The sequence below is a fragment of the Notolepis coatsorum genome (genome assembly GCF_963971535.1).
Source record: "Notolepis coatsorum genome assembly, chromosome: 4".
Lineage (NCBI taxonomy): Eukaryota > Metazoa > Chordata > Actinopteri > Aulopiformes > Paralepididae > Notolepis > Notolepis coatsorum.
In genome coordinates, this window is record NC_140168.1 from 42,928,545 (window position 1) to 42,953,836 (window position 25,292).

The 25,292-nt window shown below is 42.5% G+C and overlaps 1 protein-coding gene across 2 annotated transcripts in view; it reads left to right on the forward strand.

The window, feature by feature from the left end:
* setdb1a (SET domain bifurcated histone lysine methyltransferase 1a) overlaps nucleotides 1–25,292 on the forward strand; it is a 127,625-nt gene that overhangs the window by 15,777 nt on the left and 86,556 nt on the right. For both annotated transcript variants that reach the window (XR_014619557.1, XM_084312372.1), the window contains exons 4-7: nucleotides 8,949–9,551; nucleotides 9,656–9,823; nucleotides 10,859–11,060; nucleotides 12,248–12,321. Coding sequence is in view for 1 of the 2 variants with exons in the window: in XM_084312372.1 (XP_084168498.1) it covers nucleotides 8,949–9,551; nucleotides 9,656–9,823; nucleotides 10,859–11,060; nucleotides 12,248–12,321 (1,047 nt within the window). In the remaining variant the exon portion in view is untranslated. The remainder of the gene's footprint in view (nucleotides 1–8,948; nucleotides 9,552–9,655; nucleotides 9,824–10,858; nucleotides 11,061–12,247; nucleotides 12,322–25,292) is intronic.

Here is a 25,292-nt window from a genome sequence, read left to right on the forward strand (position 1 = left end):
CAACCCTGTCTGGAAGAACGTGATACCGGAAAGATTTCGGAGGTGATTGTACCTGTTGTAATCATGGCCGATGGGTCTTTGTATAATACTTTAATCATATCAATGAATCTTTTTCCTAACCCCATCCTTTCTAATACTGCCCATAGATACGACCATTCCAACCTGTCAAAAGCTTTCATTGCATCCAGGGACAGCATCGCCTTAGGTGTGGTGTCGTCCTTGTTAGCATCTAGTACGTGTAGTAATCGTCTTATGTTATCAGTGATCAAGCGGCCTCTTATGAAGCCAGTTTGGTCCGGATGAATTAAAGACGTCATGTGCTTTTGTAGTCTGATGGCTAATACCTTAGAGTACAGTTTGATATCGGTTCCGAGGAGGCTTAAGGGTCTATAACTACCGCACTCTGTGGGGTCTTTGTCTTTTTTAAGGACGACTGTTATGAGTGCAATATTGTCGTGTTTATGGAAGTTCCCCTCATTGACTGAGTATAAAATCATATTTAGTAATAAGGGTCAAATTATGTCCCAACAAGAGAGGTACATTTCTGGTGGGATACCGTCTCTTCCAGGAGCCCTACCACTTTGCATTTCAGATATGGCCTCCCTAAGTTCATCTAGTGTGATCTGTGTTTCTAACTGTTTAGCGTCATCCTCTGAAAGTTTAGGGAGGTTCATTTGATTAAGATATGTGTCCATTTTGTTTTGATCGAAGGTCGTTTCTGATTTGTACAAGTTGGAGTAGAATTATTTGAATGTCGCGTTTATTTCTTTAGGTTCTGTAACAAGTCCTTGTTGTGCTTTAATGGTAGTTAGATCTGCAAATTTTGCGTTAACTCTTAATCGCATAGCTAATTGGTGACTTGGTTTGGAACCTTGAGAGTACTGCTGTTTTGTGCTACGTATTTGTATTTCAGATTGTTGTCTGTATATGGCGTTAATCTCTTTTTTTAGTATATTGACTTGATTTTCCAGTCGAACCGAGTTGTTGTATTGTAAAGAATTAAATAACGTTGAATAAAGCGTTTCCAGTTCAGCCAGTTTTGAGCATCGATTCTTGCATATTTTGGAGGAAAAGCTATCAGTGAAATCCTTGATCATTCCCTTTACCGACATCCATAATATTCTGGGGTCCTGCACCGAATTAGCGTTCATCCGTAGGAATACCGTAAGAGCTTCTTTGATTTGTGTAATGAATTCCTTGTTATTAAGCAGCATCGAGTTAAATCGCCATCTTGGGGCTCGGGATGATAGTATACCAAATGTTCCTTTTAGGAGTAAATAACAGTGATCTGATAATGCATTGGGTATCATTTCCACATCATAGTTATCAAATAGTCTCGGGGATCCAAAAACGTAATCTATTCTGGATAATGTGTTATGTCTCGCAGATCGGCAAGAGTACTTCCGGGTCGTGGGGTTGAGTGATCGCCATAAGTCATTTACACCTGTAGTCTTCGACCAATCCTTTAATGCATTAGATGACTTTTTTTGTTCGTTGGAAAAGGAGGGGTAAGATTTATCTATCCTTGGATTCCAAATGGCATTAAAATCCGCACCAATTATAAATGAGTATTCGGGAAGGTCTAACATTGCTCTGGTAAGTGTAGTGAAGAAACGAACTTCGTACAAATTTGGGGCGTATACAGCTACCAACGCTATTTTCCTGTTGTGTACAATCTTAGCTATAGTTATCCGACCATCTGAATCAGACCATACTCCCTTCAATTCAATATTCAACTTCCGTCTAACGACTATGGCAACTCCACAAGTTCTCGTTCCAAAGGAAGAGTGACTAATATTATCATATGTGTTGTCCGCTAACGTATCTATGTCTTTCCCTAAAATGTGTGTTTCGCTTAGTAGAGCCACGTCAACCTGTCCTTTTTTCATCAGTGTGAGCACGCTTTTGCGTTTGTGTTGATTATTTATTCCCCCAGTGTTCCAGATCATTATATTCAAATTAGCCATAATCAATACATGTTGTTGTGTAGAGCCATATGAAATCCGTTTTATTTTTTTCCAAATTCCGTTTTTTCCGTTTTAATATTTCAGAATTCTGTATTTTGCTTTGTACGTTCATTTTACCATCAGAAATAGTGTCTAATAAGTGGGAATGAATAAATGTCCACAATTTAATAAGATATAACAGTCCATTTAATAGGGCTGTCTTAAATACTTTGAAGCTTCATTCATTTATTTCATTCGAATATGAAAATAAAATTCGATTATTAAAAAAAATAAAAAGGTATATATATTTTTGCAAAATCAACTCTGCCTCTCTTTGTTAACTACAACAAGCAATGCCGTTTGTTATTTAAGATGAGGTCGGACTCGGCACTGACAGATTTGTGTTCATTGTGCTGCTTTTATGAAGCCTCAAATGACTGCTTACAATATTTCATGAAAGCAAAGTGTTTTGTTTGTCTAAGATTTAAAAAGGTTTAAACTTTACAGCACTGACAAAGTTAAACAAAGTGCTGTACAAGTCCCACAACATAAAAAAAAAAAAGTAAAAAAAAAAAAAAATTTAATAAATTTTCTTTTTATAGTTGATTCCATTTTTATTGCTCAATTCCGCGATTCCGTCCGCGATTCCGTGATCGCGGATTCCATATGGCTCTATTGTTGTGTAGTTGTTGGTAATGCTTCTGGAGAGCGAAGCTACAATAGATATACATCCAACTATTGAGGTTCCGTTGAGAGCTGAGCTTAAAAACATACATATATACAAATAATAATCCCCTAATCCCCCCTCCCTCCGAGATTCATACAGGACTGTGTTCCATAGACACATCCTATGCGTATGACTCCCTCCCTTACGCCACCGGGTTGCCCAAGATGAGCTTTCTAACTCTAATCTTCCTATGCTAATTGCCATAGGATCTAAAACTTTCATTCTAATTCAATAGAATGACACTTTTGGTCTAGCGCCTTCCCATTAACACTTTAACTGCCACACACGAGATATCTCGGGTTTCCAATAGTTATGTTGAAAGCCACTCACGAGATTTCTCAGATTTTTTTTTATTTATTTTTTTTAGCGATCTGAAATCATATTGCATCACGCGAGCCTACCCGAGTATACCCGAGCACCGCCGGCGATCATATGTGGAAAAAAGCGCCCCCTATCGTCTCCCAGATGACATACGGGATTTTGGAATGGACTCAATGAAAATGGATGGGGGAAAAAATCCGGTACTCCACATTTTCCAGTCCACTGATCCAGCCGGGGTTACCACAGTTCATTCTGGAGCCTCTGAGACCCGCGGAATCATGTGTACTACTGTATCACGTTGGATCCATACACTTATCGATTTTTTCGAATGGTGATCAGGAATTGGAATATACCAGTTGGATACCATCTGATGTCAGGTAAGGAATCTATGTTATCAGTGTTAGGATAATCAGACAAATTTTGATGAAGATATAGGCTGTTTTGTGAAATGGGCTCTATCGGTTTGACTGTAAAAGTCCAAGAGGAAATGAAAATGGCGATTATCCGTGCGCGGCGCGAATGTGCTTGCGTGCACGTATAATATTGATCATCTAGCGTTTATTTGAAAACGATTCATAAATAGGCCGACGAATATCAACGTTCTGGAATATTCCAGTAAAAGACGATTATCACAGAATGGTCTAGAATGAACTGTTTTTTATTTCAAAACGGGTGCTTTTCAAAATGCTCTGAAACGGAAATGAAGCGATAAAAAACCAATCTGCCTTGACAGCACTGACTGGAAAATAGTCTTTGATAAGCGACGGGCAGATTAGACACAGCCATAATTTAAAACATAGATTAGGCGATATTAACGTTAACATTGAAGTGGACCGTGGCATCAAGGGGGTAAAAAGGAAAACCCGGAGTGGCACTCAAAGTGTTAATGTAATAACAATAGTGTGAGAAATGAAAAATATACCTCTATTGATATATTCATTTGAACCTTCTACTAACTTATATTGGAACCATCAGAAAGATGAAAAGAGTGAAGAAAAATACAAAAAAAAAAGAAAAAAAAAAGTGAGAATTAAAATAAAACTCAACAGAGAGAAAAGATAAAAAAGAAAATAAAAAGAGATTTTTAGAGCTACATTGTGCCAATCCCTAAAGCAGTGGAGTAATTGCTTAAAATATTAGAATAACCTTGCTTAAAATATTAGAATAACCTTGTCATGCTTATACCTTTAGATATGGCTGATGTTTTTTTTAAACCTTATTGAGCTTCCATCACTAGAGCTTATGCATATACATACCGGATGTTAAAGTTCCAGGCCTTCTTTGTAGGCGTACAGTATATTCTAGAAGGTTGTGGAATATCCTTGTAAATTTGTAAACACTGCTGTTATGTTCCAGAATGTTCTTCCTAACCGGGAGTTATGACCCACTAGTGTTTTCCAGCATATTCCATTGTGTCCGAGAGGAAAGTCCAGAATATTCCAGAGTGTTCCCAATGTCATTTATTGGATTATTGCCTCCTCAGAGACCAGAAGACTATAAATATAGTGCCTATCGTTCCGTATTAAACACTTTGTGCCTCAGTGTTGCCAACATGCATATCAGCTGTTGCTTTTGTTGAGCCGTGATAAACTCATTCTAATAAAAATTAAAAATGATAAAAAGAGACAAAAGAAATTGAGAAAAAAGAGAGAGATGAGTAGGCTTGTCTTCTGCCTATGTTGCGACCGGCCCCGGGGGACCAGATCCATGTTGCTTCATGTATTCATCGGCGTCTTTAGGCGAGCGTAATCCGTGCCTATTACCATCTTCCCCCAAGATGGATAGTAGTGCCGGGTACCTGAGGCTTGGCTTAAGATTTCTCTTTAATCTCTGCAACACATCCTTGTAGGGGACACGTAGCGCAATGGCCTCCTTACATAGATCCTCGTAGAAAGATACTTGTTTATCACCATATTTCAGTTTCCCCCATTGATTGCGCGCTCCTCTGATGATCGCGTCTCTTATTTCTGTCTTGCGCAGAGTAGCAATGATAACCCTCGGCCTCGTCCCGTTGCCTCTTTGGTCTCGTGTACCGACTCTATAACATTGGTCCACTATCGGCGCTGTGGGTAGGATATGGTTACCTAGAATCCCTGCTAACACAGTTGGAAATGTGTCGTCTGTGCAATTGACTGATTCATCCAATCCCACTATACGGATATTATTTCTCCGGTAGTAACGTTCGGTCTCGAGCCGCCTTGCCGTTGCTTCCTCTTCGATGTCTTGTATTTTCTTCCGAAACGCTTTTTCCACCTGTTTTATCTCCTCCGTTAACTCTATAAATCCCTCGTTAACAGTCTTCTCGTTCTCTTGGACTTTCGGTGTAATTCCTAGCACCGAATTCTCCACTGCAGTGATTCGCCCGGCCTGTTCCGCAGCCGCTTTTATAACCTCTTCGAATTTAGTATCGATGTGTACTTTGAATTCGTCGATGTGTAATTTGAAAGCGATCATCTGATCCTTCCCTGCTTGTATCTGATCTTTTATCAGGTTAGTCAGAGACTTGAAGTCGGATTGTGTAGCCTCCCTGCTTGTGTCAGTTGAAGTTGTAGGAGCATTGGGTGACACGGTGGATTTGACGGAAATTTTCTTCTCCAATTCCCCTGCTTTCTCTCTCACGGTGTGTATCCCCGCCGTTACCGTTATATTGTCATCTGCTATCACCCTCTCGGGGCTAGTCGTCGTCGGTTCCGGTATGTTATCCGCTGTTGTCTTCCCGACGGGGCTAGTCAACAACGGTGCTGTTGTACTGGCGGCTGCTGTATCCTTCGAACGTGTCAAAACTTGCGCCGTTGTACTGTCAGCTCCGAGTTTCTTTCCACTCTTTTTCTTGTCCTTAGGTTCCATGTTGATTCTTTATTTCTTTTGATATAGTTAGTAGAAGGTCTTATTTAATATATACGATGTGGTTTAATCTCATTAGTGTTGTTAAAATAAGGTTTTTAAACTAAATTAACGTTGACTGGAGCGGAGCTGTAACCAAACGTGTCTGCTACATATTGCTGTCAAACCGGAAACCCTGCGTTGTGTTGTTTATACTCTTACTGATCAGATTGGCTGTCACACGCTGTCCACCCCGTTAATGCATCCGACTCGGAAGAAAACGACACACTGGAAACGTGATACCTTTCCTTCAAACGTTATGTTTATTCCATAAACATATCCTCAAGATGGAAACAGTTCTGAAAAGTCTATTGAATTCCTTAATTCTACCGGTCTCTCCTGCTATCAGTTCGATGATGGTTGAGGCCTAGTGGTTAGCCAAAAGCCTTCCCTGTTAGCCGAAGCTAGCGATTTCGTGGCCACCCGATGGTGGAGGGCCTCCCCTCCCCCACCACTCCAGCTTACTGGTGTCTCTGTCAACATGTCTACGCGTCAGCTTCGTTTCCTAGTCTTGAGTCAAACCGGAAAAACTCCCAACTATAAGGTATAGTCCCTAGCAACGGCTGATAGCCCATAGCAACTGTGCAACGTCTCTGTCGCCTGTCACCTCTGACACACTAACGCCCTTTCTCTATCTCTTCCCCCAATGGCTTCTCCCCTCCCTAGCCAACCAGCTATCATCTCGGCAGATGACCGTGGCTCTATCTCTCACAGGGCCTGTCTGTGGCTCTCCCACTGTCTAACTTGGAAACACACACGCGTACATGGAAGCTGTCCTCCTTATTTAAGATCTATAGATCTGTCAGAGTAGATGTCTGCTGTCATCTACATATATTTACATTATGTACACATCTGAAAAACAAGTGCTATTCTTTAGGGGTGTAACGGTACACAAAATCCACGGTTCGGTACGTACCTCTGTTTTGAAGTCACAGTTCGGTATTATTTTCGGTACGGGGGGGGGGGGGGTACAAAAATATTGCTTTTCATTTATCTATTTATTTAACTGTATTAAACAATATAAAACGAATTGGCCATAATTGACTGAGCAAACTAATGCTTACTGCTGTAACCTACTAATAACACTTAAGTAAATCTGAAGATTATTATATAGCAGATGCCTTGGAGGATAAGTCGTGGACAACTGTAGCGTGTGCTTGTTTATACATAACCCCTTTCATGACTGTGATGCTTGAATACAGGGGCAAGGCTTGCATCAGTCATGAAAGGGACGAGTTTATACAGAGCTGGTGGTATGACTTGCTGGCTGAAATACGGACGAGAGGGAACTAGGTAGCGGGGCTATATTACTTTTAATCACTTTAGTGATATTCACATTCGGGTGATGCCGTTTCAAATGCGTGATAAAGTTTGCAATAAAGTTGAACAATGACATGGCTCTGGCTTGTCAGTTAGTATTGACTCGCCATACTAAGGCTAATATGCTATGCTGAATTACAGCTATCGTTCAGTGTAGCTGCGTGGAATGAACAAACAACATCCGGTTAGTTGTGCACGTTATATTAGGGCCGGGGGGGATTTAAGTTCCGCAAAAAAAGGTTCCATACCGTTGCAATCGCTCGGTGCACAGCGCGTACTGTAGCGGAGGACCACATTGAGGCGGTACAGTACGTATCCGCGTACCGTTACACCCGTACTATTCTTTCAATGGAGAGACCTAGGTTACACACGATGGCCCTAGCCTAGATCTCTGTAGAATGGCAAGCTAACAACGTAGCTCTGACAACAAAGTATTTATACAGGCAATAGACGAAACAAGTGGAGCATTGACGTATATAGTATGAAATATAGAGATATAAATATGATGTACAGAGATATCTGGATCAGCGTTTCCGTTAGCCGGTAATTACCGGTATTTGACCGGCAAAATCTGTTGAAGTCCGACATATGTAATCTCTCCGGTCTTAATGTCCGGTGAAAATAATTCCCAGAGTCTAAGCACAATTTGATTATTTGAATTGTATTAAAATAGGCTAAAATTAAATAGCCTATGCGATGAACGAAGCGATCATTACATTTGTTTCCTTGTTGCTTCTAATAATGACAACGACGTTGTCAGCGAGAGCTTACTGCTGGGTGTGCGAACTTTTGTGAAGCTGCAGAGCCAGAGCAACAACAGCACAATGCAGTATTCCAGCAGTACTCCAATTCAGCCATTTTCAGCCAATGTTGGGTGGGGGGCGCTGCTGTGCGGTTCCCTGAAAAGAGCCAATAACAGCTAAATGAGCTGCTCTGCAGCGCCATACTCTTTGCAAATAAGTCGTTGCGAGGTGGAGAGAGTCGTCACGCAAACCACGATAATGTTGCCGTCTCTCTGCTTTCTCAGTTCTTCGCTTGATATAATTAATACAAATGTCCAATATAACGGAATTCGTTAGCTCATAAAAATGTGATTATAACAGACTGCTGTTTAGTGTCGGACCGACTGCCCACATACGCGGTCTATTTTATTTCAAGTCAGCAGCAGCACGGAGTATCGAGGGACTTATTTTATTTGGAATATATTAATGACTGTATACGCAAAAGTAGCCTAGTTTTAAGTAATAATATTATAAATCTACATGCCTTGAGGATGACATTCTTTATATAGCCTGCCTATCAATTGTTTTAAAGCTCAATAAACTATGACCGGAATTAATCTCATTTGTCCGGTAGATTGAAATCTTGCAGGTCACGGAGACCGGCAACAATTTTTTCTAACGTAAACCCTGATCTGGATAATGAAGTATACGTATGAGAAGGCTTGTGTGTGAGCATGTGTGTGTACAAGTTGAAGTTGCTATGTGTCGAGAGGGAGAGAGAGAGAGAGAGAGCGGGAGGGGTGTAGTTTGTAGATGGATATGTCTGGGAGTAAAGGATATGTATGTAATTGTGCGTGTGTGTGTGTTAGAAAGAAAGACAAGTGTGTTGGTAAATTTCCCTATCAACCATAAGCCTCATTTTACCTAGCAGCTTGATTTTAAGACCATATTGAATTGTACGTTTGTATTTGGGTTTGAGCATAACATCATCCATTTTTGTCCCACCCCATCACCCACCCCCCTTTTTAGATGGCGCTGAAGTCCGACATGCGGTTCACCGCCCTGGGAGTCGTCTAGTGACCACTAACGGCCCCGCCTCCCACTCAAAAGCACGTCCAAAGTCCAGCCAGACTCTCAATACAGACTCGGAAGAGGCTCATATCGCTCTTGCCAGAAAGGAGCATGCAGTGGTGGTCCTGACCAAACTACCCGCGTATCAGTTACGCGTTGCTCTTAAACAGAAGAATCTCAAAGAGGTGAGCAGTGAAGAGGAGGACTTGATCAGTAACGATTCTGACGCGCAGTGGGAGCCACCGGCTCAGTCGAGTGACTCCGATCACTCGGAATACAATCCCTTGTACTCCGACTCAGAATGCAACTCGAGCAAGAAGAGAGGAAAGCAAAAAGCGGGAAAGCTCAACAAGGATGTAGGAAAAACAACAGCTCCTCAAACACACACTGACGCCACAAGCAAAGCGGCGACACCACAAACAAACACCAATCACAGTGCCGTTAGCAATGCGACTGCGGCACAAACAAATACCAACCACAGTGCCGTTAGCAACGCGACGACGGCACAAACAAACGCCAACACCAGTGCCACAAGTAAAGTGACGGAACGCGCTAACAACGGTAACTTCTATATCTGCAATACCTGTACCTCATATTAACAATTGTACAAACAGTTTGCGATTCTGCTAGCTGATCTTTATTTTTTCTCCTTTTTTATTTTTCAGTGTCTTGTGTGCCTGTCGTATGTTCCGTTTCGCAAGCTCCGCCCAACCCAGAGACACAGCCCCCTCTCAATGTCACGGTGGAGGAGGTCAAGGTAGACATGGTTGTCCTGGGCAGGAGGAGGACCAAGACCTGGCAGCTGGGGAAAATATTGGAGTTGGTATCAAAGGGTAAGGAAACGGAACCCATGACGCTAGGAGTGATCTATTAATAGTCTATTAATCCTTTCACTACCACACTACAGAAGGTTGTGTGTGTATCTTTCCATTGGTTAACATTATTGAGCTGAACATTTTCAGCCTATTGTAATGACCCTGCTGTGTTACAAACATATCATTAATTCATGGTTTTGTTTCAACGTTAAAGATCAAAGTAAACCAGTGTAAAGTAAAGATATTGAGCATACATTTGTAAAATGTGCAACCCTAGTTTCACCTAGTGTCGTATGAGATGTATTCGTCATATGGCTGGATGTACCGAACCAACCGTGATGTCCGTACCGTGAAGTCGTGGGACAAATACACGTACCGTTACACCCCTAGTGGATACTGTCTCCTCCAAGCTGAATACTCAAGTGCCGCTGCATTGATGAACAGCGTACATGGAATTTGTCCATTTTATATCAAAATGAAGTTTATTTACATAACAGAGGTTATATACCAAATGAAAATGTAGTGATGCACGATATATCGGCCGCCGATATGGCCGTTTTTTTTTACACATCGGTATCTGTCCGATATCAAGATATGGGCCGATATAAAAAAAAATTCTCTTTTTTTCCCCCTTCAAAATATTAGTCATTTCTGAAAATAAGTTACAAAAGTAAAAAGAAAATGCATTTTGGAAAATAGCTCTTTATTTGATTATCATAAAAAAGTGTTTTCTATACAGAGATATCGACATCGGTAAATATCGGTATCGGCCAGAACAGCAATATTAATATCGGTTATCGGTATCGGCCACAATTTTCACATCGGTGCATCACTATGAAAATGTGAATGAAAAGTCTTAAAATATCTCTCGATCTCACGCTGTCTGTTCGGCCTCGCCCCTTCTCTCTCTCTCTCTCATATTGTAATCTCTCTCAAATATTGTAAATAAAAGGTATAACACTTGATACCGACTCAAAAAACACTATGTCCATGCAAACCTTTGTCTATGTAAGCTTTAGAGGGTTAATGCGTACTGTATTGCATCCTTCACAGACAAGGGGGTGAAGTACAAGGTTGACTTTGGCGAGAAGGGGAGGATTCTGCTCTCTGGACACCACATTGCCTTCAACCACCCGGCGTCTCTGGATCGGCTGTACGTTGGCGCCCGTGTGGTGGCCTCCTTCCAAGAGGGAGAGCAGTCCTGGTTCAACTCTGGTCTCCTGTCGGAGCTCCCCAGCAGAAAGAACCGCATGAGGTAGGCTTGGCTTGGATGTTATGTAAAATGTGTAATATTAATAATAATAATGATGCATTCGATTTATATAGCGTTTTTATAGTGCTCAAAGACGTGTTACAGTGTCGGCAAAGAAACAACTAAAAGTTTAAAACCATGTGTGAAAAGGTGGGTTTTGGGGGTTGATTTAAAGGACGGTTAGGGTGTTGGCAGGTGGGTTTTGCGGGCTGTTTTAAAGGACGGTAGGGTGTTGGCAGGTGGGTTTTGAGGGCTGTTTTAAAGGACGGTAGGGTGTTGACAGATGGGTTTTGAGGGCTGTTGTAAAGGATGGTAGGGTGTTGGCAGGTGGGTTTTGAGGGCTGTTTTAAAGGACGGTAGGGTGTTTGCATTGCATATGTGACTGGTGTTGGATATCTTGTGTTTCTAGCCTTTAATCTTTTCTCTCACTCGTCACCCGCTGTTCCGTGACTGGCCTCCGCTTTGTCATTTTACTTGGATATCTCATTAGCTGTCTCACACGGTATAAATCCCTGTTAGTACATCCGTGGTCAGAAGAAACAACACTGCAACGTGATCTCTTTCCTTAGATCCTTGAACAGTCTTAATTCATTCTTCTCCACCGTCTCTTATGCTATTAGTCCAATGGTTCTGGGCCTCGTCGTAGCCAACAACCATTCCCTGTTAGCCGAAGCTAGCGATGATGTGTCACTTCCCCTCCCCCACCCAGCGAGGGTGAAAAGGGATCAAAGTCTCTGATCAACGCGTCTGCTCGCCTGTGCGTCGTGTCTCAATCTAACTTATCCCGGAAGAAACTCATCATAACGTCTTCCCCCTAGCAACGGGGGCCCGCCCCCTTTTCTCGTTATTACGTGACACGCTACCATGGCAACAGCTGGTCTTTGACGCACTAAACGATGTCTCTATCGATGTCAAACTCTCCCCGTAGCTCTGACCAAACCTGCCTCCACCAGTGCTTATCAGTGTTTATGTTAATGTTGGGAGGACGGGGGTGATGTGGTCAGAGCGGTGGGTGGAGGTGAGAATGCGGACAGCAGAGTTTTGCACATATTGGAGTTTATTGAGCATGTTATTTGCCGCAGTGTAATGCTCCGATGAGTGGATGCTTTTCATAAGAAAGTACACTTTCTGAGGGTGTATTTTTGTCATTAAATGAAAAGTTTTTTAACACGACACGTCCTGTGTTTCAGGTTCCTGGTCTTCTTTGACGATCACTCTCCTTCCTACGTCGGCTTGCCTCTTATCCACCTGGTGTGCAGACCATGTAAGTTCTGGCAGACGATGTTTATCCTGGCATATCTTGACCTTGTTCTTTCACATCACTGGAGACAACACACCTCCCCCAGGGCTAGTCATGTGGAAATCATGTACACTCATACATTTACATTTAGTCATTTAGCTGACGCTTTTATCCAAAGCGACTTACAAGTTCTGTACGACAAGTCATCAGGAAGGGCACAACTCTCAGCTGAGTAACAATGTTCATCAAAGTGTTGAGTGCTACAGTGTAGGTTAGTTTATTAGGACACGTGCATGACAGTAAGGTTAGTTAGGGTTAGATTTTTTATTTTTATTTTTCATTTCAGATAATGGTTGAAGAAGTGCGTCTTTAGTCGACGGCGAAATATTGGACTGGTTTCGACTGTCCTAACTGGGGTGGGTAGTTCATTCCACCATTGTGGGGCAAGGATTGAGAAAAGGCAGGTTCTCCTTGATGACCCTCCCGGATCTCGGATAGGAGTGGGTCTGAGACGGCCAGAAGATTCAGAGCCGTCTCTTGAGGGTGTGTAGTTAGAGACCATTGACCGAGGGCCTTGAAGCGGATTCGTGCAGAAATGGGGAGCCAGTGCAGGTCCCTAAGAAGTGGGGTGACATAGGCCGACTTCGGTAGGTTTGAGATCAGGTGGGCCGCTGCGTTCTGAATGAGTTGAAGAGGCTTTGTGGCAGTGGCCGTTGCAGTAGTCGAGGCGGGAGATGACTGGACGAGGAGTTGGGTGGCTTCTTTTGTCAGGAAGGGGCAGATCCTTCTGACGTAGCTCAGGAGGAATCTGCAGGTTCTGGTTGTCGCTGCGATGTGAGCGGAGAAGTTCAACTGGTCGTCGAGGACAACACCAAGTGTGCTGGAGCTTAAAGGACTGTATATAAATTTCACCTTAGGGGGTTGGTCAGATGCCTTAACTGCCAAACTAATTGTACCAAATTACACAACTGAAAATGGAGTCACCTAGACTAGAAAGAGCGAGGAAACTGTTGAATCATAATGCCATTTTTATATAAACAAGGGGGAAAAACATACATACAAATATTATTATTACTTTATACAATTCCTAATTAAAATACTATAGCTAAATTTAGATGGGCGCCCAAATGGTTCTACTACAGTGTTCTGGCCAACGTTGCCGCGGTTACCGTTGCAGCAGAGGAACAATACCCTCTACCGGACGAGAGAGGTGGAGAGAGTTAGTAATCCTGGTGGTGATAACCCGGAGGGGTTCTGTAGCGAGGAGTGGTTGACCGCTGCGTGGTGATGAGGGTGGGAAGACGCTACCCGGTCCGTTTGGCGCTACCAGTCTGCTCCTGCAGACTATGCACCGCTGTGGGGAATACGAGTGTCTCCTCCGCTCAGTAGTGAGCATGCAGACAGCCAGACTAAAGACACGCTGTCCGCCTCTGTACAACAGGCTAGTGCTAGCAAATTACTGGTTGTGTGCCTCTGTACAGAGTCCCTTCGGCACAGACCCTAGCTAAATGTCCTCCGGTCTGTGCTATACATATCGTCTGATATGTCCAGTTCAGAGCAGCTAGCAACGCATGAGCCATCGGGATATGTTAGATAGGGATGTCCCGATCGCCTTTTTTTGCTTCCGATCCGATCCCGAGCATGTGATTTTAAATATCTATCGATCCGATCGTTTCCGATCCGATCTTTCACATTAGTAATCAATTTTGACGCATTTTTGTCAGAAACTGGCAGAGCGAGACAAGCCCATCTGTTGCCTATAGTCCGGGGCGCGAGCGCGGAGGCGTTTGTTATTACATTCACCCTGAGAAATGTGCTTCTGCTTCATATGAGAAATATTAAAAGTTTCAATATATGTTTGCACATTAGTATACATTCAGTGTTCGACTTACGTAATGGTCCATTCTGGTCTGAAACGCCGACAATAATCCTCAGTCACGTAACGTTATCCTCCAAAAGTTAGTCTGAAAACTTCGCCTCCAGCCGGCTGTCCTCCTTGCAAACATTGCAACTGGCTTGACTTTCTATTTTAAAATGCTTAGTTCCAAACCTCTGACATTAAGTCTAGCTGCTCAAGTCAGTGGATATTAACCGTGTTTCGGGAGAGACGTGTTGTACTGTTGTTATGTGGTCGAGCCGCGTGTAGCGTGTAGCGTCTAAATTAAAGGGGTGTTTGTTGCAACGGTGAAAATTAAAGGGGAATGTGTTTGTTGTGGAAAATTATTCTGCTCTGTGTGACAATAAATACATTAATGATGATATATTATATGTAATTTAAGGCCTCCGTATGAGTTTAAGACGTGGACATGGTCATGTTTGTTGAATAAAATTTCTTTTTTTGACTGCCGATTTTTATTATTATTTTTTCCCGATCCCCGATACTCTGAAAAGCACGTGATCGACGCCGATTCCGATCACGTGATCGGATCGGGACATCCCTAATGTTAGATATTAGCTCCGAGCTAGCTAGCTTATGCTAACTGCTAACGATAATGGGAAATACTATAGTTAGCTGTAATCCGCTAATCCCCGACATTTACTAAACATCTAATTAGCTGATTACTAAAACTCACTCTCTTGGTGGAATAATGTCCGCGTGGTAAGCAGCTTTACATCCCTGGTCAAAATATACGTGACCTTAGCGTTGGATGCACTTCTCGTTCTCCTATACAAGTCTGGGCAAGTTCAACGATAGAGGAAGTGACGCACGATTACTAAAAACACTTCCACCTCGGCCCAGTAGATGGCAGCACTGTCACATAACATGAGATGCCAACAGTAGGCAGACGGTGTAAACAGTATGTGGTGGATAATAACTGAGCTCCCACATATTAAACAGGTCTAATGAACTTAGGTAAAAATAGACCTAAGATTTCCCCCTCTAACTCCAGACCCTTAAGCACACCAAGGTTCTTGGCGGTCGGGGATGCGGTCACAGCTGCATTCTCGACTGTGATGGAAAGGTCGGTCAGGGGTAGGCCTGCCACGATAACACATTTTGCTGGGCGATTAATTGCCCCCGAAAATATCGCGATAAGCGATATTATTGCGACCGGTTAGAGACATTTTTTTTTGAACTTTTTTCTTTTATTTTTTTTCCCCCCCAAAAGTTCTCAATTTTCTTTTAAAAATTCACAAATATAATGATAATAGCATAATAATGCAAGGACACCGTTTTAAAGTGCAATACACTTTTATTTAACATTGGAAGACATTTTAAATATCCTAAATAAATAAAACAACAGAAAACAATAAAATGGACTCTCAGCCTCTGTTCACAAAAATGCACTGTAATAAAAAACTAAAACAATATATAAAATGGACTGTCTCTGTTGGCAAAAATTGCACTTGAATAAAAAACACAAGCAAAAACAATAAATAAAATGGACTCTCAGCCTCTGTTAACAAAAATGCACTGTAATAAAAAACAATATATAAAATGGACTCTGTCTCTGTTGGCAAAAATTGCACTTGAATAAAAAACACAACCAAAAACAATAAATAAAATGGACTCTCAGCCTCTGTTAACAAAAATGCACTGTAGTAAAAAAAACAATATATAAAATGGACTCTGTCTCTGTTGGCAAAAATTGCACTTGAATAAAAAACAACCAAAAACTATAAATAAAATGGACTCTCAGCCTCTGTTCACAAAAATGCACTGTAATAAAAAACAAAAACAACATATAAAATGGACTCTTAGCCTCTAACAAAAATGCACTGTAATAAAAAACAATATATAAAATGGACTCCGTCTCTGTTGGCAAAAATTCCACTTGAATAAAAAACACAACCAAAAACAATAAATAAAATGGACTCTCAGCCTCTGTTAACAAAAATGCACTGTAATAAACACAAACAATAAATAAAATGGACTCTCAGTCTCTGTTAGCAAACATTGCACTTGAATAAAAAAAAAACAATCAAAAACAATAAATGCAATGGATAAATCAAGTCTCTGTAAAAATGTATTGCACAGTTTGCACTTAAATAAATATTACACATTAGGCACAGATGTAAGAGTCATACATTCCTTAACAGGGAACACTGCCAATCCAGTTACAGTAGGAGGACCTTTGTAAAAAAAAAAAAGTGCAGAATAACGACATAAAAATACTATATTAATCAAAGCAGCCAGATGCATCAACAGGCCATGTGCAAATCTGTAGCTACTTCAGTTTGGCAGATTTCTAGCAAGAAACACCAACATGTTGACGTTGTGTGGTTTAAGGCAGGATCTCTTGAGGAGTAGCGATGTTGCCAGCTGTGCTAAACATTGCACTGCGATAAGCGATATTATTGCGACCGGTTAGAGATTTTTTTTTTGGATTTTTTTTTTTTTTTTTTTTCCAAAAGTTCTCAATTTTCTTTTAAAAATTCACAAATATAATGATAATAGCATAATAATGCAAGGACACCGTTTCAAAGTGCAATACACTTTTATTTAACATTGGAAGACATTTTAAATATCCTAAATAAATAAAACAACCGAAAACAATAAAATGGACTCTCAGCCTCTGTTCACAAAAATGCACTGTAATAAAAAATAAAAACAATATATAAAATGGACTCTGTCTCTGTTGGCAAAAATTGCACTTGAATAAAAAACACAAGCAAAAACAATAAATAAAATGGACTCTCAGCCTCTGTTAACAAAAATGCACTGTAATAAAAAACAATATATAAAATGGACTCTGTCTCTGTTGGCGAAAATTGCACTTGAATAAAAAACACAACCAAAAACAATAAATAAAATGGACTCTCAGCCTCTGTTCACAAAAATGCACTGTAATAAAAAACAAAAACAATATATAAAATGGACTCTCAGCCTCTAACAAAAATGCACTGTAATAAAAAACAATATATAAAATGGACTCCGTCTCTGTTGGCAAAAATTGCACTTGAATAAAAAACACAACCAAAAACAATAAATAAAATGGACTCTCAGCCTCTGTTAACAAAAATGCACTGTAATAAACACAAAAACAATAAATAAAATGGACTCTCAGTCTCTGTTAGCAAACATTGCACTTGAATAAAAAAAACACAATCAAAAACAATAAATGCAATGGATAAATCAAGTCTCTGTAAAAATGTATTGCACAGTTTGCACTTAAATAAATATTACACATTAGGCACAGATGTAAGAGTCATACATTCCTTAACAGGGAACACTGCCAATCCAGTTACAGTAGGAGGACCTTTGTAAAAAAAAAAAAGTGCAGAATAACGACATAAAAATACTTGATATTAATCAAAGCAGCCAGATGCATCAACAGGCCATGTGCAAATCTGTAGCTACTTCAGTTTGGCAGATTTCTAGCAAGAAACACCAACATGTTGACGTTGTGTGGTTTAAGGCAGGATCTCTTGAGGAGTAGCGATGTTGCCAGCTGTGCTAAACATTCTCTCTGAGCTGGTGCTTGTTGCACAAATGCACATGTATTTTTGTGCTAATTTGGCCATCAAAGGATACCTTCTTTGATTATCACGCCACCACATCAAGTGCATCTTCTTGGAGAAACTTGGTCAGCTCTGCATCAGCCTGCACTCTTTTTGGAACTCCAGCCTGGGCCTGACCTGTTCTTCTGTTTGAAGAAGGTCACTCAGCTTCTTCTTCTTGGCGGCTGCAGCAGGAGCTTCATCATTTCCTCCAGCAGCTGCAGCTCTGCAGCCCTCACCACTGGTACCTTCTCCACTTCCTTCTTTTAAGTCCAGTAGCTCTTGCACAAGTTGATGTTTGACATCATCCAATGCCTCTGCCTCCTCCATGCTGCCACGGTACCTTGGATCTAAGATGGTGGCCTTTCTCAGCAGGTCTTGGATTGCAGGTGAGCTGTATTTTCCAGTCAGGACCCTGCACATGTTTTCTTTGATAGTGGCTGTCAGTGCAGTGTCATCGGGGCCTGGAGAGAGAAGGTCACCTTTAATCAGTTCCAGCACAGGCTTAACTGAGGACACTGTGACATATTCTTCTCCTGAGAGGATGTCTGTCAAGTCAGCCACTGGTTTCATTGCTGCGTTGATGGACTCCAACACAGCAACATCCTGCCAGGTTGGGGCGCTGCACTGATGGCTGCCTTTCTGATCGCTCCGCCCGCTTGCCTCAACGACTACCGCCCTGTAGCCCTCACCTCCATAGCCATGAAGTGCTTTGAGAAGCTAGTGAAGGGCTACATCTGTTCCTCCCTCCCCATCAACCTGGACCCTCTGCAATTTGCATATCGCCCCAACAGGTCCACGGAGGACGCCATAGCCCATGTGCTGCACACAGCAGCATCACACCTGGACAAGAGGCAGGGGAACTATGTGAGAATGCTGTTCATCGACTACAGCTCAGCATTCAATACCATAGTCCCCTCCAAACTCATAGCCAAGCTCAGGGACCTGGGCTTGAACTATGACCTCTGCCAGTGGGTCTTGGACTTCCTGACGGGCAGACCCCAGGTGGTAAGAGCCGGCAACTGCACCTCCTCATCCATCACGCTCAACATAGGGGCCCCCCAGGGCTGTGTTCTGAGCCCCCTCCTCTACTCCCTGTACACACATGACTGCGTAGCACAGCGGAACAACAACACCATCATCAAATTTGCTGATGACACAGTAGTGGTGGGCCTGATCTCCGCCAACGACGAAAGGGCCTACCTGGAAGAGGTAGAGAACCTGTCACAGTGGTGTCAGGAGAACTGCCTCTCCCTGAACGTCAGCAAAACAAAAGAGATGATTGTGGACTTCAGGAGGTCGGGGGTCAAGGACTACAGCCCCCTCAGCATCGACGGGGCACCGGTTGAGAGAGTGAACAGTTTCAAGTACCTCGGAGCCCACATATCCGAGGACTTGACATGGACCACACACATTGACAGTGTTGTGAAGAAGGCACGACAACGCCTCTACTTCCTCAGGCGCCTAAGGAAGTTCCAAGTCAGTCAGAAGATCCTTAGGAACTTCTACTCATGTACAATAGAGAGCATCCTGACCGGCAACATCACCTCCTGGTTTGGGAATAGCACTGCACAAGACCGTAGCAGACTACAAAGAGTGACACGTTCAGCCGAACGCACAATTGGAGGGGGGCTTCCCACCCTCCAGAACATTTACAACAAGCGGTGCAAGGGGAAGGCTAAGAGAATTATTAAGGACTCGAGCCACCCGAACAACTGCCTCTTTGAACTGCTGCGGTCAGGCAAGCGATACCGGAGTCTTAAGGCGAGCACAGAAAGACTCAGAAGAAGCTTCTATCCCCAGGCCATCAGGCTGCTAAACGAACAATAATCACTATGCAACAACCATCAAATGCACACAGCACACACACCCACACGCACACACTCACTCAAACAAACAACACACTGCAGCACCCACTCTCCACACTTTAGATCACACAAACACACTTACACTTTATATTTATTGATAAAGGACTTGCACTACAACTCGTACACCTACTGTGAATTGTACCTAAATTGCACCTCGTCCCATTTCTCCATTTCTGCCTTGCACTATATAGTATTGTATATTAGTACACTGCACAGTATTGTATATTGTATGGTAACTACGTCTATTCTGCATCGAACATTGTACATATGTCTAAACTGAACACTGTGACCTCATTTTTTTTACTTCTAATTTTACTATGTTATTTTATTTCATACTTATCTTGTCTTGCACAGTCTCTGGAGCGCAACAGTAAGAAGCATTTTGTATAAAAGTATTCTGTACTTCTGTATGACAACTATTAAAGAAACTTGAAACTTGAGGGTTGAGGTGGCCATGTTTTCGGTCTTGAACCAGGACACTTCTTATGGCTGGGAGTTGCTCCAGCTCCCTCTCTATCATCTTCTGCTTAGTGCCCCATCGTGTGGCAACATCCTGTGGGAAAGATAATATTGTTATTTTTCATTAGTTAGTCTATATCAACATTCTTAAATAAACCTTTTACATTTCCATTATTTATCATTAATAATTTGTACATGTTGTATTATTTTTATATTCTATATTCATATTTTTTTATTATATTGGCCAGTTCATACTTTTAAAAGAGACTATTACTAGGGCATAATAAAAAATATTGTTGGTTTCCTGTTGGTTGTCAGTTTGGCCATGGGTAGGTAGGGAATTTATTTTATTTTATTTTTTTATTTTATTCTTTCCCACGGCGACTATGGATAGGGAATTTCTTTATTTAATTAAAATGTTCACAACAACATGGATGCATGTACTCTGCCAGCATGTTTAATATCCATAATACTAAATGTTTGACTAAGATTTCTATGAAACTTTATTCTTATTAATTTTTTGTTTTTTTTTGTTTTATATATATATATATATATATATATTTTTTTTTTAAACTCATAAAATATATTGGGTCGCACCTAAATCGGCAGGGTCGGTCGGCAACCGGAAACCAACCATTATTTTTGTTAGGCCTAGGGTCTCGATTCTACTGGTTACACACACACACACACACACACACACACACAGGCTACAATAAAGTTAGATTATATAATGTAAAATAAAAATTACTTTAAATATTTTGTGTTGCAAATTAAACTATCATTAAACATCACTCACCAGTACTAGACTGTGTTGGGGGAGATTATTCTCACTCTGTGCCTTCCTCAGTTCTCTCCTCTTCAGCCAGCTCATGTTGAATGTGTTGACCAGACTTCTACAGACACCCATGGCACGTGCTGTCCGATCTTTGTCACTGTCCAGACCATGGGACACAGCAAGGTGGAGGTTGTGGCCAAAGCAATTGAGCCATGGCATGCCCAGCCAAGGTCCCTTATTGCAGTCATAATGTTAGGACCATTGTCTGTAGTCATGCAGGCTAGCTTGTGTTCATCCAGTCCCCATTCTGCTAAAGCAGACTTAAGGTTTTCTCCAAGGTTGTCAGCAGTGTGGTTTTCTGGGACATATCTGGTCTCTAAACACTTGGAGTGAAGGGTCCAGTCAGCACTTATGTAGTGAATGGTCAAGCTCATATAGGGGGTCATATTTGAGCTTGACCACATATCTGAAGTGGCAGAGTAAAAAGAGACATCTTTGACCTCCTTTAATATTGCGTCTTTCACGCTGTTGTAGAGTTGTGGAATTGCCGTTTGTGACACGTATGTTCTCCCTGACAGTTCGTACTGGCTGTCAAACGTTTGCAGCATTCGTCGAAATGCCGACTTGTCCACAGTGTTAAATGGCTGCATGTCTTTAGCGATGAAGCTAATTACACTCCGTGAGCGCGCACCATTTTGCGCTGTCCCGTTTATATTTACTTTGTCGGCCAAACGCACCAGTGAGTGTCGACTGTCGGGAAGAAGAGGGAGCTGTTTTGTTCCCCAGCTGGGCATACTGGAGGGGGTGGTTGTGCTTGAGATGCAGATGCAAGTTTGTCGTGTTAGCCCGTTTAGTTGCTACTTTTTTTTAAACAAATTCGACATACCGGCTCCGGCTCGTTGACGTTACAAGGTTCACCTCGCTCATTTGCTTTGAATCCAAAATGTTCTTACACTGCGGCTGTAGCATTTGGCTTTGCAACCAATTCCATTGTTTTCCCTCTCAAAATCTCCACTCGCGTTTGTTTACTGTGGCTGGGCCAGAGCCAGATGTTGTAGCGTGCGCTACACGTTGTTGTCTGTTTGAGCACATCACAGCCAACCTCTGTAATGCCAGCGGCCCCGGCGCCCCGCCTCCTCACACAGAAGAGGTACTGGTTCCGCCTCATTAAAACAAACGCGCAAATAGCAATTAATCGCGCCCGTCAAAATCATTGCATTCATTTTAATTATCGCGGCAATTAATCGATTTATTGCTTATCGCGGCAGGCCTAGTCAGGGGGGAGGATTTGGCCGGTAGCTTAGGTTCAGTTTGAGGTGGTTGGTCGTCATCCAGGCGGAGATGTCGGACAGACGGGCCGAGATCCGCTCAGAGACGTGGATATCTGAGGGAGGGAAGGAGAGGAAGAGTTGAGTATCATCGGCATAACAATGATACGAGAAGGCATGAGACGTTATAATGTTACCCAGTTATTTAGTGTAGAGGGAGAAGAGAAGGGTCCTAGGGCCGAGCCCTGGGGGACACCCGTCCGCAGGGGGCGGGTGGCCGACAGGGTCCCTCTCCATGACACTTGGTAGGAGCGGTCATTGAGGTATGATGTCAGCCATGTCAGCGCAGAGCCAGTCACTCCCATTCCTGCGAGGGACGCGAGGAGGATCTGATGGTTGACTGTGTTGAAGGCTGCAGATAGATCTAGGAGAATCAGGACAGAGGAGAGGCCTTTCGCTTTTGCTAAGTGAAGTGCCTCTGTGACCGCAATGAGGGCTGTTTCTGTGGAGTGGCCAGTCCGGAAGCCTGACTGATTAGGGTCTAGGAGGTCATTCTGTAAGAGATGAGCAGTAAGTTGGTTGGATACAGCACGTTCAAGTGTTTTAGAAAGAAAGGAGAGAAGAGCGACAGGACGATAGTTGCCTATGACGGTGGGGTTCAGGGTTTTTTTTTTTATGAGCGGTTTGACACTGGCTTGTTTTAGGGAGGTGGGGACCACCCCCGAGTTGAGGGAGGAGTTGATGGTTGCAGTTAGGAATGGGAGGATGTCTGGTGCTATGGTCTGGAGGAGTGGGGAGGGTAACTGGTCCAGCTGGCATGTTAGTCGGACGGTTCAATGTCACCAGTGTCAGGGTCTCAGCTTCTGTAATGGGAGAGAAAGATGACATAGTGAAGGATGAGGTTCTCGATTCAGTATTTGGAATGGGTGGGGGTTGGGAGAAGGAGCTGCGGATGTTCTCCACTTTTTCCTCAAAGAAGATCGCAAAGTCTTTGGCAGAGAAAGATGGTAGCATGCAGTTTGCGAAGGTTCTTGGCAGAGGCCTCGATCCTATGGTGAAAGAAAGAAGCTTTGGCATTAGTAATGGTTTTGGAGAATGTTAACAAGAGGTTGTGATATGTGTCGATGTCAGCAGTGAGGCGTGACTTTCTATACTTCCTCTCAGCCGCTCTCAGGACCTGTCTTTGTTCTCTCACTGCATCCGTCAGCCATGGACTGGTGGGGAACGCCGGGCAGGTTTTTCAATGAGGGGACAACTTATCAAAGGAGGTTGCGAGGACTGAGAGGAGGGTGGAGGTTGCCATCTCTGTGGGGAGAGGTTTAGGCTTGTATGGTCACCTGCTGGTAAGCTATGCCCATTAAACTACTAAAAGGTTGCGGTAAATTAGGGATGCACCAATACTGGTAGGGGATATTGGGCTGATGTCAGGCTGTCTGGCAGGGTGTCTGTATCTGGAGATTTTTCTGTGGTATATTCTGTTGACCTAAAATGGAATTTGACTGAAATTACTTAAAAAACAAGAACTTAATACTGTGTGTGTGTGGGGCGGGGGGGGGGGGGGGGGGGGGGTGCGATGTGCCCGTTAGATGGAGTGTCCATTCGGATTAGTTATATCTAAGAGTGGGGGCTTGTTTCAGGTCACTGGGGGAAATATACAGGGGTGTAAAGTACTTGAGTAATTTTACTTTGTTACAATACTTAACCTCTTCCACCCGACGGTACCGGTCCCGTAATGACATCTGGTCATAAATCAATATTTTTTAGACTGTTGTATAAAAGTTGCGATTTTAATTTCAAACGTATTCAAGTATTAACATCATCTCTCGGCGTTGCTACCAGCTTTGGCTGGTCGTTCATACTAACACAATTGGCAGTGTTAGGGGTAGGAAAGCTGGTGGGTGGGGATTGGACGTTGTGGACAGCGACTCCTACAGGTTGGTTGGTGCGCCTGTACAGCAGAATCGGGAAGTAACAGGGGCAGCGTGAGCCTCCCACGCGTTACTCCTCGCCACTGAGAGATTGCGCTGTACAGGTGAAAAGATGCGACAGCTGCCTCCTCGTGTACCGGAGGGGACACGTGATGCAAGGCTTGGTCCTCACTGCAGCCGACCAGTGGGAGGCATAGTCTAGCAACGTTCGAGACAGGGGAGGGGAGAATTGGCGAGGCGAAATTGGGATGGGAGAAAAATAGAAAAATAAGGAGAAAAAGTGGATAAAAAAATAAATTAACATCATAAACATGTCACAACAGCATGTAGAATGTATATTATCATCAATACGTTAGTTTAGCAATAGGTTAAAAGTGTCATTAGATATATTTAACTTTTCGATTTGGTCAAGTCTATTCCGAGAGGGCGACCATTTTGCAAATTTTTAACCATGGGAATTGTAGTTTCTTTGCTGCCATTTTGTAATAGACATCGCTAGCTGTCGATCAGCGTTGGAATTTTTCAAAACGACACTTCCTGTCAATTTCTATGGGGTTCAAAGTTCTGTATGGATTATTTCAATAACTGTTAATATTCAGGATAATTCGACCACAAAAGGTAACGTTTTTGACAAATATTGAAACGCAGTTAGTTTCTCCTCCCTATTGTTAGCATGTAGCAACAATTAGATCTGAAATTAGTTTCAAAATGGTTGCACTGTGGTGAAAATAAAAAAAAATACAGTAGATTACAGTAGATTTCATTATCTGTTCTTATGCACGCCTGGTGATACTAAATCCAAATTGAACTCGGGCAGTTGAAAGATAATATATGTATATATATTAGGGCTGGGCGATATGACGATATTATATAAATATCGGGTACAGTTCATTAACGATACACTTTTTCAACGTATCGTGGATATCGTGATGTTTTGCCCAAGAGGATTGTGTCGCGTCAATCTGTCCACACGTTACTCGTTCATATCTCAGCCCGTGCTGAGATATGCCCATTCCGCGGTCTGTTAATAAAGTTTTCAATCAGACAGATGTATGGAAAGGCTTTTATTATAACATTCGTTGTAGTAAAATCATTATGCCTCATTTAGTCATCCTGTTGAGCACTGGTCTCCTACTCGACGGCCGCGGGGAGCTAACGTTAGTAGCTTTGTTGACGTTGTTCAGCCACAGGACATTCAGGAAGTAAAAAACTAGGAGCTTGCCGATTGGTGCTAAGAACAGCAGGGCGGGTGCAA